The 17,765-nt window shown below is 35.2% G+C and overlaps 1 protein-coding gene across 1 annotated transcript in view; it reads left to right on the plus strand.

The window, feature by feature from the left end:
* LOC143257225 (kinesin-like protein KIF3A) overlaps positions 1-17,765 on the plus strand; it is a 72,132-nt gene that overhangs the window by 18,183 nt on the left and 36,184 nt on the right. Inside the window, 2 exon segments of the mRNA XM_076515641.1 lie at positions 14,838-15,006; positions 15,594-15,738. Coding sequence (XP_076371756.1) covers positions 14,838-15,006; positions 15,594-15,738 — 314 coding nt within the window.

Genomic DNA, 17,765 nt, shown 5'->3' on the forward strand with positions numbered 1-17,765 from the left:
ATGTCGTGGTTCCCTGACATGTGCTCGTTTTGGTGGCAAGGACCACAATGCCTATGCATGTGACATGGACCCACATTGCGTCAACTGCAATGGTTCTCACCCTTCCTACTTTCGTTCTTGCCCAAAATGGTTGGAGGAAAAGAAGTGCAGCGTTTGAAAACGACTCATAACACTAGTTATCCTGAGGCTCGGAAATTGCTGCCCGCCACTCCATCTCTGACATATGCTGCTGCACTTCGTTCCACAACTACAGTGGGAGTGCAGACAGATCTCTCTGTGCCTCCAAGAGAATCGTTTTCTAAACAGATGAAAAGCCTTTTGACCTCCTTGGTTAAAAGGGTTGGTGAATCGACTTCCACACTCATCTCTGTTCCTCCCATACATTCCAACAAACCTCAAGATCCACATCCTTCAGTTTCAAATACAGGCATTTCTTCTCATACATCTTTTTCTCCCACCCCAAGAGGCAAAACAATCATTCGTTCGCATCCTCAGTCACTGGAATCCCCTTCCACTAACAAAGACCTGCCCAGTCGACCCAGGGCAGGATCCATGGAGGTTGATAGACCTCCTCCATCTAAGGACAGTAAGGAAAAAAGACATGGTCGTAAACAGGACGGTTCTCTGCCACTTTGCCTTCTCGTCATTAAAAATGGCCACCTTGATACAATGGAACTGTCGAGGTTTACGTTCTAATCTGGATGATATCAAAACACAGATTGCTTTCTACCATCCTGTATGCCTTTCCTTACAAGAAACATTTCTAAAACCTGCTGATACAGTCACCATTCGGCAGTTTTCTCTGTACAGAAATGACAGGCTGTGTGATGGTCGAGTACATGGAGGGGTGGCACTATTGATTGATCAGTATGTGCCCACCCTGTCTCTGTCACTCAACACGCCCTTGGAGGCCGTAGCTATCCATGTTTCCTTGGGTCATACCATCGCTGTTTGTTCTCTTTACCTGTCCCCTGGAGAGACATATGATCAATCCGACCTTGATGTTCTCGTTGAACAGTTGTCGTCTCCCTTTCTACTCCTGGGGGACTTTAATGGACATCATCCCCTCTGGGGAAGTGCTGTTATTGATGGGAGGGGTCACTCTGTAGAGCGTATGCTCTCTGATCACAACCTTTCTCTTTTCAATACCGATTCTTCCACTGATTTTCACGCACCTAGTCGGTCCTTTACCACTATTGATCTCTTGGTTTGCTCCCCTTCATTATTCTCCCATTTTTCATGGAGGATTGACAATAATCCACTAGGCAGTGATAATTTTCCTTTACTTTTGAGAGAGACTGGTCATGGTAGATGCCAGCCTACCCGCGTGCCCCGGTGGAAGCTGGATCAGGCAGACTGGTCCACTTTCGCTGCTCTCGCAGAACTTGATCCTGCCATCGTGAATCAGCCATCAATAGATGACTATGTGGCAGCAGTAACTGGCTGTATTATACAAACAGCTGCTCAGTATATTCCTAAAACCTCGACACGTTTTCCACGATAACCTTGTCCTTGGTGGAATCCTGCTTGTCACTTAGCAAAAACGGGCCTGGGATACTTTTCGTAGATATCCCACACTTTCGAACTGCATCGCTTTCCAACGGGCCTGTGCACATGCTAGGTGGGTAAGACGTCAAAACCAGAATGAATCTTGGATTAAGTTTACAACAAGCATATCTTCTACCACCAGTTCCAAGGTCATATGGGACAGGATTTGAAAGGTCAGTGGGCACTACAATTCTGTCCTCCTCTAGATCTTACTCTCTGATTGTCAGGAGGTGGCTGATGTCACGAGTATCGCTGATACTCTAGGTGAAAGCTTTTGCTGGATATTTAGCACTTCTGCTTGTTCCTCCACCTTCTTGGCCATCAAGACACGGGCAGAGTGTTCACCTCTTTCCTTTCAAACTGACTATCTCTTTGACTATAATTGTCCCTTTACATTGGTGGAACTGAAAATGGCCCTTCATCGGTCTGCCAGTACATCTATTGGACCTGATGATGTTCGTTATGACATGCTGCACCATCTATCTCCTGCTTCTCTTGATGTCCTTCTGATTGTCTTTAACTGGATCTGGCAGGAGAATGTTTTTCCTGATGCCTGGCACCAGGCTATTATTTTACCTTTCTCTAAGCCAGGGAAAGATCCCAAGATTCATTCAAACTACCGTCCAATTGCTTTGACGAGATGTCTCTGTAAGACCTTAGAAAGGATGGTTAATGCTCGTCTTGTTTGGTTCCTCGAATCAAACAACTTCCTCTAGCCCACGCAGTGTGGGTTCTGACGACAGAACTCCACCACAGACCACGTAATTCGACTTGAAACATCAATCAGAGAAGCCTTTCTTAAATGCCAACATCTTGAATCAATATTCTTTGACATTGAAAATGCTTATGACACAACATGGAGGTATGGCGTTTTGCGAGACCTCCATACATATGGGTTATGTGGCCATTTACCCATGTTTATTAAAAAAATTTTAATGGATAAGAGATTCCAAGTTCGTGTGGGTTCGACACATTCTTTTCTACAGGGACTTGGAGTCCCTCAGGGCTGTTTTGAGTGTCACACTTTTCAGTATAAAGATAAATGCCATCACTGAACAACTCCCTCTCACTGTTGCAATTGGGCTATATGTCAACGACTTTCACATCTTGTGTCATTTGTCGAACATGAGATATATTGAGCAGCAACTACAAACTGCCTTCAATCGTGTACTGAAGTGGACTATGGCAAACGGCTTTAATTTTTCTCTCTCTAAAACCATTTGCATGCACTTTTGCTGCCAACGGGGTGTTAACCCTGATCCTGAACTTCATATCGGTGAAGTTTCGCTGCCAGAGGTCCCTGAGACCAAGTTCTTGGGGCTTATCTTTGACCATAAGCTGACCTTTATACCACACTTAAAGAAGCTATGGGTCAAATGTACAAGAGCACTGAACATTCTCCGTGTCCTCTCTTCTACCAGTTGGGGAGCAGATCGATGTTCAGTGTTAAATGTATATCGTGCTCTTTTTCGATCAAAACTCGACTATGGATCAATGGTCTATGGCTCTGCCAGACCCTCGGCCTTAAAAATGCTGGATCCCATTCATCACCAAGGACTTCGACTCTGCACTGGGGCTTTCTGCACCTCTCCAGTTCAAAGCTTATACATTGAATCTCATGAACCTTCTCTGCACCTTTGCCGTTTGCAACTGTCTTTACTATATTCTCTGAAACTTCATTCCTTACCAAAGCATCCCACCTGGGCATGTGTTTTCCTTCCTCAGTGGGCCATACTTTTTCAGAACAGATGATCTGCCATTGCTCCTTTTGGCCTTCGTATCCAGGCGTAATTGGATGAATTGGGTCTGTCCTTTGATAACATTGCAGATTCCACAGGTCAGCCCATCCCACCATGGCTTATTACAGCCTACAAATGTGACCTTTCTCTTAGTCATCTGAAAAAGGCAGATACTCCAGATTGGAAGTACCGTCTTTTATTTAATGAAGATCTTTCAAACAATCATTCCATTCCCATTTATACAGATCGTTCCAACTCAGGTAATTCAGTGGGCTCTGCTATCGTTTGCTGTGGTTTGGTGGTTGTGCACAAATCCCCTCTACAGTTTCTGTGTTCACTGCTGAACTGTACACCATATCTCTTCCTCTGGATCATATTGAAGCTGAGCAGTACTGACTTGCTTAGTTCTCTACTGGCCCTAGACTCGCTACACGTTGGCTCACACCCTGTTCTCGCTGATATTCAAAAACAACTGGCCCATTTCTCATTAACTGCTACTTCTATCCAGTTTTTCTGGATACCAGGCCATATTGGTATTTGTGGGAATGAGCTTGAAGACATGGCAACTAAATTTATCTGCTCAGGCACTATCACCACTGTGCCTATTCCGTACATGGACTATGGTCCTGTATTCAAGGCTCGGGTCCGTGCCAGCTGGCAGTCCACTTGGAGTGAGCAACGTGACAACATGCTTTTTCAAATAAAACCCTATATTTGGCTTTGGCCATCTAGCTTCCATAAGGTTTGGAAGGAGGAAGTTGTTCTAACTAGACTACGCATTGGTCACAGTTTTTTAACTCATCATTTTCTTTTATCTGGAACTGATGCACCAGTGTGTAGTTTGTGTAACACTCAAATCACTATCAGCCACATTTTACTTTCTTGCCATCGGTACGATTCTCAACGACGGCACTATTGTAAACATGTTTTTTCCCAGGGTTTATCTGTAACATTGGACACTGTTATTGGTGATGGTGACACTGTCCACCTTGATAAAGTTTTTAGTTTTTTAATGGCCATTAATCTTTTTAATCTCATTTAAGTGTTGGATATTTATTCATTACATCTTTTTAATTGTGGTTCCCTTTTCACGGTTTTATTCTCTCTAGTTCAATTTGACATTGTAGAATGGCCAGAGCATTAAATAACTCGACACCAGGACTGGAAAGGCCAACTTCAAGTGACTAATGCTGCTGTTTGAACTACCTGTTAGTCATCCTGGGGAGTTGTTATTCCAATTTTGCTGCATGTCTTTTAAACTTTTATTACTTTACCCTTTGGTACTGGCCATAATGACACATAACCCAGAACCAGGACTGGAAAGACCAACTTCAGGTGACTGACAGTGGTTCTAGTACTTGCCTGTTAGTCTTCCTGGTGGGTTATGATCATTACTATTCTGCTACAGGAAATCCTTTACAACTTTATAGACTGGATGTCAACATTGGTTTTATGCAATTTTCTGTTTTTAATTGCTGTTTTGTTTTTACCTTTGTTTACTTTTACAAATTTTACTACATTTACTTTACTTTTACCTTTTTTACTGGACATTTGGCTGCTCATTATTACGATTTTGCTATAAGTCTTTTAAAACTTTTATTATTTTACATTTTGATAATGGCTGCTATGACACATAACCCGGAACCAGGAGTGGAAAGGCCAACTTCAGGTGACTCACGGTGGTTCTTGAACTTACCTGTTAGTCTTCCTGGTGGGTTATGATCATTACCATTTTGCAAGAGTAAATACTTTACAACTTCTTTTACTCTGCTTTCTCTCTTAACATTGTAAACTAGGTGTCAACATTGGTTTTATGCTTTTTCTATTTTTCAATGATGCTTTGTTGTACCTTCATTTCCTTTTCTGTATTTTACTACATTTAATTTGTTTTTACCTTTTTTACTGGACGTTTGGCACTGGTAGCCTAGCTGCTTTGTGCCATAAAATACTAAATCAATCAATTGATCAATTTTCTATACCTGCAATTATTTGTTGCATTTTATTTCAATTTTTTTGGTGTGAGACTAAAACCTTAAATGGTATCAGGTTTTGATTTATCAATTAGGGAAATAACAGTTTTGTGTAGGAGGTGGTGGAGTCTTTTATGTTGCCTGGACCTTTTTTTTGAACCTGAAATACTTCTATTTAAGTTTCTTGTTTCCAACAGCAGGGATTTTGCTGGTATTTTTCTTGCCAATTACCTTTGTTTAATTTCATATCCATATTGTCTTGAATCTGCTTAAGCCTTTTTCACTATTTCTATGAAGGGTTTCTCATGAATGTTACTTTTTTTTTCTCTTCCACCTTGTAATGTATTCATTGTTTCCTACTTTTATGTTTTTATTTTTGCTACAGATTTTCAAGCCTGTATTTGATTACTTTTATCCCAACTTTGGTTCATTCATGTCCTTTTCTCCTTTCTTTGTTACTTCATATGTCTGGGCTCAACACTGAGCTTTTCTTTCTTTCTTAAATTCTCAAACTTTTCATTCTCTTCTTCAGGCTTTATGTCAGAACCTGTGTCTTCTGTTCAACTTTTTTAGGCTTAGTTTTCTCACCCCTTTTACATTATTTTTCTTCCATTCATCTTTTTTTTATGGTCATTGACCATTACTCTGAGGAGATTTTAGTGGATACTTGTTCACTTGTCTCCTTCACAATAGCATGCTTATCTTCCATGGCATTATCACTTTATATTTGGCTGATCTGTTGCTGGAACTTGGTTGAGTGAGGTGTTCCTTTTACTTGAGAGCTTTTGCCTTCCTTTTTTTCAAATACTTATGATTAGCTCTTCTATGAATTTTACTGAAATTCCTGATTTTTTGGAGTTACATGTAGGGACTGCAACTAATGTTTTCCCCTTACCGTTACTGGTTTTCTTGTCTCTCCTGTGCTCATTCTTTACACTTTTTTCTTTTCATTTTTCAGGTTTTTTTCCTTTTCCATTTCACTGTTCACATCCTCCTTTTTGCTACTTGTGGACATCAAAGCAGTCAATCTTAGCAGTGACTGGGCTCAGGATCAATAGAGCCTATTTATTTCAGTTTGCAGATATTTGCCCTCTATTTGTGACTGAATTTAGGCTACTTGGAGCTCTGTCAGAAACCCTTACAAATTGTTTTTTCTCCTCTCATTGTCTACAGTCTCCTGTTCCCATTACTGTTTCTTCTCTGATTGGATTTATTGGTTAAGGATGTTACCAAATGAGTTTTTTATCTTCCTTCATGATTTTGTTCCCATTTCCTTCATGTTTCTTAGGAAACAGGGATTGGCATTCGTTCATAGATATTTCAAGTCTCAGTCAGTTTTTTTACCTCCCTCAATTTACCATGAAAACGTTTTTTTCTATATGATGGTTTTTGCTCCCAGTGTTTTTATGTTTTGGGTGCTTATTTTCACATTTATCTTCATTCCAGCCAGCTTTCTACAATCATTTTTTTTTCTCCTTTAGGATACAACTCTTCTTGGTTGGTTGGTCAAATGAGAAAAGTTTCATTTTACACTCACTTGATATCTCATTCCTTTGGGTTCATTTTTCAATTATTTTATCAACAGAGACCAAGAAACAGTTGTATTCAACTGATATATCCTCTCCTGTCTCTGCACAGAAGGTTCTTTCTCTTTTGGGGACTTAGGCTTCCATGGGATTCATTATTCTCTTAGGTTGTGCTTACATGTTCTGTTTACAATGTATTCTGCATAACTTAATAGAAACTCTGGGGATCTCTTGCTATTCTTTATTTATGTTATTCTTTCCTACATCTCCAATTTCACCTGGGAACTCAACAAAACAACTAACACAGAGGTTGTTATTCTTCATACCACTTGTCTAGATCACCATCTTTTACAGATTCTTCCATGATGGGTTGTGAAGCACTTTTTGACTAACAATTCCAGGTCAATGGTCCCCAATGAATTGACCTCTCATTTTGATCTCTTGGAATGTTTGGTAGCATATAACTTTTTCTAGTGGTTTGTGGCCATTTAGTTATTATCTAGATGGATAAATTCACAGTTGTGTTCTATTTGAGTTGCCAGAATGGCTCTTGGTCTTGCTCTCTCTGTTTCCACATGCTTGACCTTCTCTTTTGGGTCCATTCCTTACATGTATGGCTGATGGTCTGTTATATTCCAGATAACCTGAATCATGTTGTGGATCATCTATAAAAGCCTAAAGGGATATTGCCCAAGAAGTTGTCCCATAATCCTCAGGTGTTTCATGTGGCTTTACTCTTATAAATGCATTTACCACAACACCAAACTTCTCATTTTCTAGTCTTCTGTTTTGCATCTATCACCTTTTGTGAAGGATGCATTCAGTCTCTAAGCCTATCCTCATACTTTTCCCCTCCTATGTATTCTCTTACTCATTTGCAACACTCCTTTTCGGATCTTTGTGTTAACTCCTTATTGATCAGCTCAACTATGGTTTCTTATGTTGAACCTTTTCCATACCTCTTTCTCTCTCCTGTTATTTTCTTCTTCCTCTTCATTTTTCTCTTTTCCATTCAGCTGTCTTCACTCCAACTTTATACATGGGTTTTCTCTGTTTGCAAAATGTTTTGGACTCTCTTCATGTGCAATCTTTCCTTTTTCTCATTCTGTTTGTCTTTCTTCCATCATTGTGTATCAATGAAAATGGTGTACTTTTACAGTTGGTCACAGTGCCATTCTTTCTCCCCTTCTTGTCTTTGTGTTCCCTATCTTTTGGAATTCTTGGTTTATGCTACTTCATTTTATAGTTTCCATTCCAGTATATTCATTCCTTGGAATCTCTCCTCCACATGCAATATATTTCCTGTTACTTTTTCTGGATATCTTCATTAATTCATTTGTTGGATGAAGGTGCTCATTGACACTTCCAGGTGACTTCTTATTAAATCACCATCTTACTTTCTCCTTGGCTATTCACTTCTATTATATGTTGGATGAGATTTTTTCAAGCTGCCAAATGGACAACCCCCCACACTTTTTTTTTTCACGTTATCCTCATCATTTGGTCATTTCTTCTTTTTTGGGCTATAAGCTGCCTTCAGTTACTATTTTACATACATTTTATTGGCTCTCACTGGCTAAGTTATTTTTTATTAGTTTTCCAAGATGCACCATCCCCTCCTTCATACTTTATTGGATCCAGTTCAAAGCCTCGTATAGTGCTCACTTATGAGATGGGGTGTTCAACAAGACTGCATCATTTTCTAAATAAGGATTGATCCTGACCATACTCTCTCATGGACTATCATGAGTAAACCAGGAAAGGGATAGTTGTTCATCCTGCATGTTTAGTTGGATGAACTGACACTAGCCTGCTTTTGAAAATAAAGTTTTTGTGGTCACTCATTGTGCTGCCATATGGTGCTATGCTCCTCTGGTCTTCTTAACATGCTTTCACTCCTCCTCTTTTTTTGTTTTTTTTAAGTGAAGTACAGGCATCTTTATCACTCACCAGTTACTGGCTGCTAGGGTTTTGTATCATAGAAGAGCATTCCTGAATGTGACCAGTTCCACTTAGTAGAGGGTAGAGCAGTGGTGCTCTTTTGGAATAAGTGGCAGGAACTTTTCTCCTACCTTGGACTGGTTAAAAAATAGCTGATACTAGTAGGTTGCGGACTGGGGTTAACCCACCATATCGGTTACCTCTTCATCTGGATTTTGTAGTGGTCTAGAGATGGATATGCACTGGACCAGCCAACATAAGTTTTCACTCATAAAGATGATAGGGAACCTTCTTCTACCAGATACAAATGAAAAATACCCATTGCTGCCTGGTTTTGCACTGGAATTGACCCACTATGTATGGCTGGCTTTCTGCCATCTTACTGCTGTCTAGGTGCTGGGTTGTCAGGTAGTTTGGTGTTGGATAGGCATAAGGTCACCCAACATGAGCACTTCCCCTTTGCAGAATGGATGTTAGTTTCCCCCTCTGCTTCACTGGGATAGATGTTATAAAACAAACTCTCAGTTCTGAAAATGTAATAGCTTAAAAGATACTTATAACAAAAAGCCTGAAAGTTTTAAAATGACGTGTTTTTTTTAACAAGAATACATAAAAGTTGGTAAAATTATTATGTAACAAAATATGTATTATTTTCTCTGCACAGTTTAGTTTGTTTTGCTAATTTGGTGTTGACTTGCTAGGTTTGCATGATAAGATATTTAAGCTTTTCTCAAACTTTGTCTTTCAGTTAAGTCTATTCATACAAAGCTTGATTCTTGACCCTTTCTTACATTTTATCCAACCAGTAAAATTGTGTTATATTAGTCAACTAAATATAAATCCAGTTAAAGTAATAGCAGTTTTATTGGACATTGTGAACTAAAAGAGAATGAACATCATGCTTTAATAGAATCCATATTATGGAATTGGTTGATTAGCTCAAATAATTGATATCAATTATATGTGAGTATCAATTAATGTCACAGAATGTAATCAAAATCATAATTCAATTGATTAATGTACAAAATAATAACTAGGTTCTGGAATAGTACTGTTTCAAGTAAATTCAACTATCCAGTAATAGTAGTTATGGATAAATCTGTTAATACTACAGGAATAAGTCAAAATTAGAGTATCCAGTTGTTACTATTTTTTTATTATTCCAACTATATGTTTGATTAAAATGTTGCCATTTTAATATCTAATTAGTCTTTTTTTGATTTACTTGACTTCAGTTTAATCAATTAATATCACAACCCATGAAAATAATCAACTAACCAGGTTATTTAGGATATTACAGTTTTTGATTATTCCAACTACTTAACTAAATATTGACATTAAATGTGGGTTATCTATCTATCATGAGTATTAAAACCATGGGAGAATATTGATTAGGTGAATGTAATTGACCACAAATTACAAAATAGTCTCTAGTTTCACTTTAAAAAAATCATAATTTGAGACACTCTTGGAACAAAAAATAAAATGTACTTCTTTTCATCTTAGAACTTCAGATTTTTATCGTTGATAAGAAAGTTTCATTTTATATATTGAATCTGTTTTAACTTAATTAACATATGTGTTTTCATACTTTTATTTTGCTGATAGCATAAGTTACCATGTTTGGCTATAAACTTTAAAACCTAATAAAATCTGAAAAAAACGATTTATAGGTAAACCTATGAGCTGGTTAGTCACTATTTTTAGCTGAAACTATTCTTGGTTGAAAATAACCTGTCTAATAAATGTAGTATTTTTCAATAAATAATTAGTTTATTTACTTATCTGTATCATTTGATAATGGTGAACTTAGCAGTAATATTGAAAAAAATAGGGATTTGAATTCTTGACATTTTTCATTACCTACTGTTCTTGTTAAGACTACTTGAAGTATTGTTATAAAGAAAATTTTCATGGATTTTAAAGAAATGTAATTTAACACACACAAAAACAATTTCAGTATGGAAAAACAAATTCTAAACAAACTCTTTAAAAAAATCCTGAATCTTTTATTTTAAGTCTGTTAGCTACTCATGAAAGGTTGTTTAGCATTGCAGGCATTTTATTTACTTACTTTACAAGAAACATGTACACAATACTGTATTTACTCCACCTTGATATGAATAGTTTATCATCTACTCTGTCCAATGGTGTTAAAATTTGCCTGAAGCTATTACACTATGTAACAAAATTTTTACTTTTTCTTGTTCCTACTTATGCCTAAAGTAAATAGAAGAGACATATTTTTCTCTTCAAACTCTGCTTTTGTGACTTGGGTAATGAAATTTTCAAATTTACCCATTTTCCAGAATATTCCAAGTAGATTTCATGCTGAATAGCTGATAGAGAATTTTCTCGAACTTGCAATAATTTTCAAAAACGTTGTAGAACTTACGAGAATTTCCAAGAACATTTTAGAATTTTGTAGAACTTTCCATAGTATTATATATATACAGGGGCTCACCACTTCAATTTAGTTCTAGCTGCCTAAGTGAACACGTAGACCTATCTGATTTTATCAGAGATGGCATCAAGAAGCTGCAAGCATTCTCTAGACGCATTCTGCTATGTGTGTGGCCAATTTACGAAGACAAGAGCGAAAAAGTACTCTGTGACAGCTTCTGCTAAAATATGTGAAATCTACAAGGCATGTTTCTGCATACCTGTCAGGGATCAAGACAAACCCTGGGCACCTCATTTTACCTGTGAGCACTGCAAAAAACTGTAGAAGGTAAGACACAGTTTTTGCTTGCTTGAATAGTAAGATTTTATATTATACAAATTTTAGATCTTTTAAAATTTAAATATCTTTTAATTTATTTTTATAAATTTCCAATAGTATAGAAAAAATATCACATATAAAATATCTTGCATGAACCTCTTACACATTAGTTGTGGATAAAATAAATTTATTCTTCATAGTCATCATCATAATAACAATTTTATTTTGCTCTTTTGCAGGATAGTACAGAGGGGAAAAGAGAGCCATGAAGTTTACTATTCCAAGAATGTGGCATGAACCCACTGACCACTCAAGCAATTCCTACTTCTGCATGTTGGGCCCTTCCAAATGTCAGGTTGGCAAGAATGTATCTGCTATCGTGTATCCAGACCTTCCATCATCCATTACCCCAGTGCCACACTGCCCTGAGCTCCCTGTACCCACTCCATCAGAGAGAAAGTAGCCATCTCAAAAAAACTACTCACTTCTAAACATTTTTGTTTATTTTTGTATAACTTTATTATAAATACATATTGATTCATATATTGTTTTATTCAGACCTTATGTAAATGAAAATGTGCAAATTTGCCCGTTTTTTACATAGAAAATATGTTAATTTATAAATTTCATTATCCAGGTCACAAAAGCAAAGTTTAAAGGGAATAATGGCCATTTTTTGTACTTTTACAATATAAGCAATTAAGAAATAACACATACTATCCAGGAACAAAATTTGTGTTACATAGTGTTATCAAAGTACTCTTTATTCATAATTGCTCGTATTACATGCTGTAACATTATAAAGGCATGAGAGTGAAAGAACTGTAATAATAGAGCTGCAAATGTAGAAGTTAAATCATGAAAAAAGAAGATATGGCTGATTATATCACCATGTGTTGAAATGTTTCTTAGAAAATATAAATTTGTGCTTTGGGATGAGCACACATTTTAAATAAATCTGTAAGGAGTTACATTTTTTGCATGTTACACAAAATGTTAAAAATGACAATATAATAATGCTGAAATATGTTTTAGTTAACAATGATTCAACTGGAGACAGAATTGTTATTTTTACTTAAATGATGTAATTCAGTATTATGTTGCTCACATACTGTAATAGGGTTCATTTATATCATCATTATCTTTGTTCACTTTGGGAATTTGCATTTAATGATTGCCTATCGTGACTCTTTTAGAGTTTACACACCTATATAAGTTGTGAAATGTTTTGTAATTTAGTTTTTACTATTCCAGGCACAAAAAATTGTTAGAAAAAATGAGTTTTGTCAAATTATGGAAGGTGTTAGTAAATCAAGGATTAAGCAATTTCAGGTTACATCCATGTATGTGGCTTAACACATCACTGTAATAACCTGAAAAACATAATATTAAAGAACAACAGACCTTTTGGTCCATTTAGGCCATATTGTTCACTAAACTAAATTAGATGTTAAAACTCAAAGCCAGCCGTCATTGAAATATTGATCGAGTTACACGTGATTTTAATTTGATGAGACTTGAACTGAATGCAATGATCAAAGGCCACTTTAAAGAATCTTCATATATTTTTTGGTCATTTAAAAGAAACCAAATATATCATATCAAAAACAATACAATTTTATAAAGTGAAACATACAAACTGAAGAAAACATACAGAAATTTTCTTACGAAAAATTAACTCTCATAACTTTCCACTCTTTCTATACTAATTAAAATTCATGTACTGAATTAGGGTTTCACATTTTTAAATCTTATGTGTTTCATAATTTTATGTATTTTTTAGAAATTAGTGATACCTGTACTATATTTGGGATTCAACATGTATGCTGTCGAGAATAACCATTAAGTTGTAAATTTGTAATTGCTATTAATCATGCATTGCTTAAAATTTGCAGTTTTAATTACATAAAAGAACATTGCTACTAGAAAGCTGATTACTTTATTAAACTTATAACATTGTTAGATTCAGATGTTGTTGAGCCTCAAATTGGTTAAGTTATAGAAATTTAGCAGTCAAATATGTTTAGTAAATAAATAATTTGTAACAAGTTGTGTTAATTTTTGAATAATTAATTAATTAAAAATTATGATAAATTTTGCTAAACATTTTAATATTTTTTATGAATCTCTTGAGAATGATTTGAGTAAGTAACATTAACATTTTTTTACATCACAATGGATGAAATTGTGTTTATCTGTGGTATTCAAATTCACTTGTGTATAACAGTTAGGTATGAAGAACTGCATTGAAAATCAGATTGACCAACTGTGTTATTGAGACTAAACTGATCACAAACAGCAAAGGAAAGAAGGCTCAAACACTCATATAAACATTAGTAAAAAAACTAGTATTGGGGCTTCAATTTAAGTGTGAGCCTCTACACTTGTGTAATACATTAAGCAAAGAATGTGTTGGGGTCTCGCTTTACACTGTTATCCAAATGGACTGATCCCAGATTGGAGAAGGAATATTGATTAATTTTGGACTTATTCTGTGTATATACACAAAATTTTGGAAGTCTGTAATAAGATGTACTTTCTGGTACACAAAAAGTAAGATGTGTTACAAAGTATTTGTACTCTGTGAATTGACAATATCAATCTGGTTGAAACTCTGACAGGTTAGAATCTGTAGAAATGTTAATGAGAAGGATAAAAATATGTTTGTCCATTATACAGTCTTCATATAGCATTTGCATAACCTCTAGAAATTGTGGAATACATATTTAGAGTTTGTAAAACTCTATTTGTATTCCTAATTGCCTCCCTTAGTATGGGAGGCAATAGATGGTAACTGAAATCAAACATTTAATACTGTGTTGAATGTCACTCTCTGAAATAGGTCATGGCATGTGCACTTTGACCTGACATCTATGCATAAGGTTAATAGTGAACCTGTAAAGGTTTGTAATAACACCTCTAGCTACTGGTTTTTGGAGAGAAAAGAGACAACTTCACAAAAGAACAAAAGCATTGCGACTTTCCTGCACTGTTAACTTAGATAAAATGACTATTTTCTTTTACATGTTCAAGGGTAGGTTTATCTGTAACTCATTCTAGCTTGTGCAAATCGTAGATTTATGATGACACAATCGTGTTCAATGTATAAGGTTAATGAAATGATCATTGCTGTAAATCACCCTAGCCTGAGGCAAAGATTATTGCACATTAATGGTTGTATGTTCTATTGTACATACTTTCAGAAAGTTTTGAAAACACAATATTCACAAATAAATCAATTTTTTTTAACTTAAAGAACAGTAAAATCTAGCAGTTGTCCAACTACTACAACTTAAGTAACTTATTTTTATCAATGTAAGATAATGTATTTACAGTTTGAATTAATTTATTTGTAACAATTGGGAGTTGGTTGCTTTGCTACTTGCTTTAGGTAGAACCAGTACAAGGATCAATTACTGTGCATAATCCTAATAGCTCTGAAGAGGAACCCCCTAAAATGTTTACCTTTGACACAGTATTTGGATATGAATCTAAACAAGTTGAGGTCTACAACCAGGCAGCAAGACCCATTGTGGAAAATGTTTTGGAAGGATATAATGGTGAGATCATGAACCTAAGCCAATTTAATAGAATGCTGTGTTTTTCTTGATATATTTTGTTAAATATCATTAACTATTCTCACTAGGAGTTTGAATAGGTATTACAAGCTTTGACAAAATAGACATATATGTATTGTGAAACATTTCTTCATGAGAAGTGATAAGCATTTTTCAGATAAACATAGCTAAAGAATGGTAGCAGTTCACATTTTTTTAATGTAATTACAGTAATATGTGCTGTACATTTTGTGTATTGTGCTTAGTAATTTTATCAATCTCAGATAAAAATAAATAATTTATAATCATGTGAGCTAGTCTATAAGCATTCAAGTATGATATTTACTTCTGGAGTAACTAATTAAGTATGAAAAATAATTTTTGGAACTATGATTATATTAAATAAATATTAATAAATGAATGACATTTTTGTACTTTAATTTGTGCTTTACTCTCTTTTCTTGATGTAAAAAAATTTTTGGTAAGATCCAGAAAAATATTTAGGAGAGGTTTAATAAAAGAACAGTTGCACTTTAATTTAGTGAAATGGAAGTATGAGTAAATTTGGGTCAAATTTTCAATTATTTTAGGAACAATCTTTGCATATGGTCAGACTGGGACAGGTAAAACATTTACCATGGAAGGGGTTCGTTCAACACCAGAACTGAAAGGCATTATTCCAAATTCTTTTGCTCACATCTTTGGTCATATTGCTAAAGCAGAAGATGATAAAAAGTATGCAAATATTAAGTATATTGTCACTATTTATTTATTAAACAGTTATGTTTCAAGATATAACAAAGAAACTCAAACTAGATAAATTAAGTATTTGTGATACATTTTAACCTATGTTATATTCAGGTTCTCAGAAGCATTCATTTACTGAAGTATAAATATACTAGATTTTTTGTGGATACATCTTTGTTAGGTACAGGTTCCCTAATAATTTAGAAGTAACATAAAACAATTTAAACTAAAATACCATCATCTTATTTTACTAGTTACTGCTGAGATTCTATTTGTGGTTGGCATAAAAAGTTCATCATTTCATCTAACTTAGATGTTCACTTTTTATAGTGAAAATTGTGAAGTTGAAATGTAAAGTTACTCTATATGGTGCAGTTTGTGAACTCCATCTCTCATGAACACTATAAAGTTGTTTGTTGAAGGTTCGCTTCAAGTTTTATTTAGGACTTATCAAAAAATATAGTTAATTGGAGCTCCATTTGCAGATCAAACCTCAATGTTAGTACATTTTTATCAATCATATAGAACATTGTCATTAAAATTGTTCTTTTCAGAAATATGTTGAGCAAGTGTTTTCATCAAAAGCCAATGAATTAACCCATTTTTCTACGTATTGTACTCCGAGATTTGTTATCAAGATTACATAGTAGATGACCACTGTATTTAACATGAATGTATAAATAGTAGATTGGATCTTGTAAAAGTAGTGTTATATTACAAAGCAGCTGAGAACTGGTCTTTATGGTACGCCAGTCTTGTGTATTTTTTGATAGCCATACATGTGGTAGTTTGTTATGATATTGATTCAAGTATTTATATTGTGTTTTTCAAGATTTTGGACATTTTTTTCTTCAGTTACAGATGTAGGGTCTGCAATATTTTCTATGTCCTATCACTCACTAGGTTGTTCAACTTGTGAATATACTCTTTGTTCATGACAATGGTGGCATTTCCTTTTTCAGCTTGTAGTGTGATGACTATGTCATCATTCTTGAGCATCTTGATAACTGCTGTCTCTTTGGACAGATTCACTGGTCGAAATATTGTGAAAGAGAGTAACAATACATGTAATAAAGACAAGAATAATAGTCCAAATGAGTATACCATTAGTAATTCCAATGCTTCAGCTCAATCTTTAGTCATTAGTTCCATGATGGTACCTTATTTTCATGTCAGTTCTGTGTAGTACAGGGTTATTATTCAGCAGTTATTATCTGGCAATCTGAAAGGTTTCCGAGGTTGGTACATTGGTTGGTAATTAGGTCTGTGCCAATAAAACTGACCATAATATCCTGGCATCTGATGTGTAGCTTTCCCAGTTGTTTTATGAAATCTGTTGAGTTGTGAATGTGATACCTGATGTTCCATTATAGTGGAGATAGAATAGGTACAAAGAAGGTTGCTAGTTAATGGCAAGGTGAGCTCAAAGCACTGACAATAGGCCTTAAAGGTATATTACATTTATGTGTCTGAGGTAGTCTAGAACTGAAGGAGAATATTTTTATTGGATCTTAAGTCTTTGGCTAGCTTCTTTTGATTAAGTTATGCTTCTTATGTTTGTAAGTGTTCAATTGATGAGTCCTTGTTTTTTACTTTAGGATCATTGGTAATATTTTTGTATTGGTGTTTGTCTAACAACTGCTTCATCTTTGTGTCATAATCTTTGACATCTGGTTTCTTCATCTGCTGGTAGAATCTTGGTAGTGTTGTCATGTCTTACATGGCTCAGTATATTACATGCTTATTTAGTGAGGTGAGGTTTTGATTTTTTGGCATTTCTGAGCATAGTGTAAATTTGATGTTGGAATTGTTCTGCTGTAGGTTTTAGGAAGATTTGTGCAGCAGATTCCAATGTTGCAGCTATGTCAACAGTTGGAACTTGCAGTAATTTGAAATCTACAAGTCAAAAAAATAAGGTAGTTGCCTTTCAAAACCACTGATTATTTTGTATTATTTTATAATTGGAAGTAAATTTACATGTAGTGCTGATCAATCATTCCTGAACCTGTTTAAGT

The sequence above is a fragment of the Tachypleus tridentatus genome, chromosome 1, assembly GCF_004210375.1.
Source record: "Tachypleus tridentatus isolate NWPU-2018 chromosome 1, ASM421037v1, whole genome shotgun sequence".
Taxonomy (NCBI): domain Eukaryota; kingdom Metazoa; phylum Arthropoda; class Merostomata; order Xiphosura; family Limulidae; genus Tachypleus; species Tachypleus tridentatus.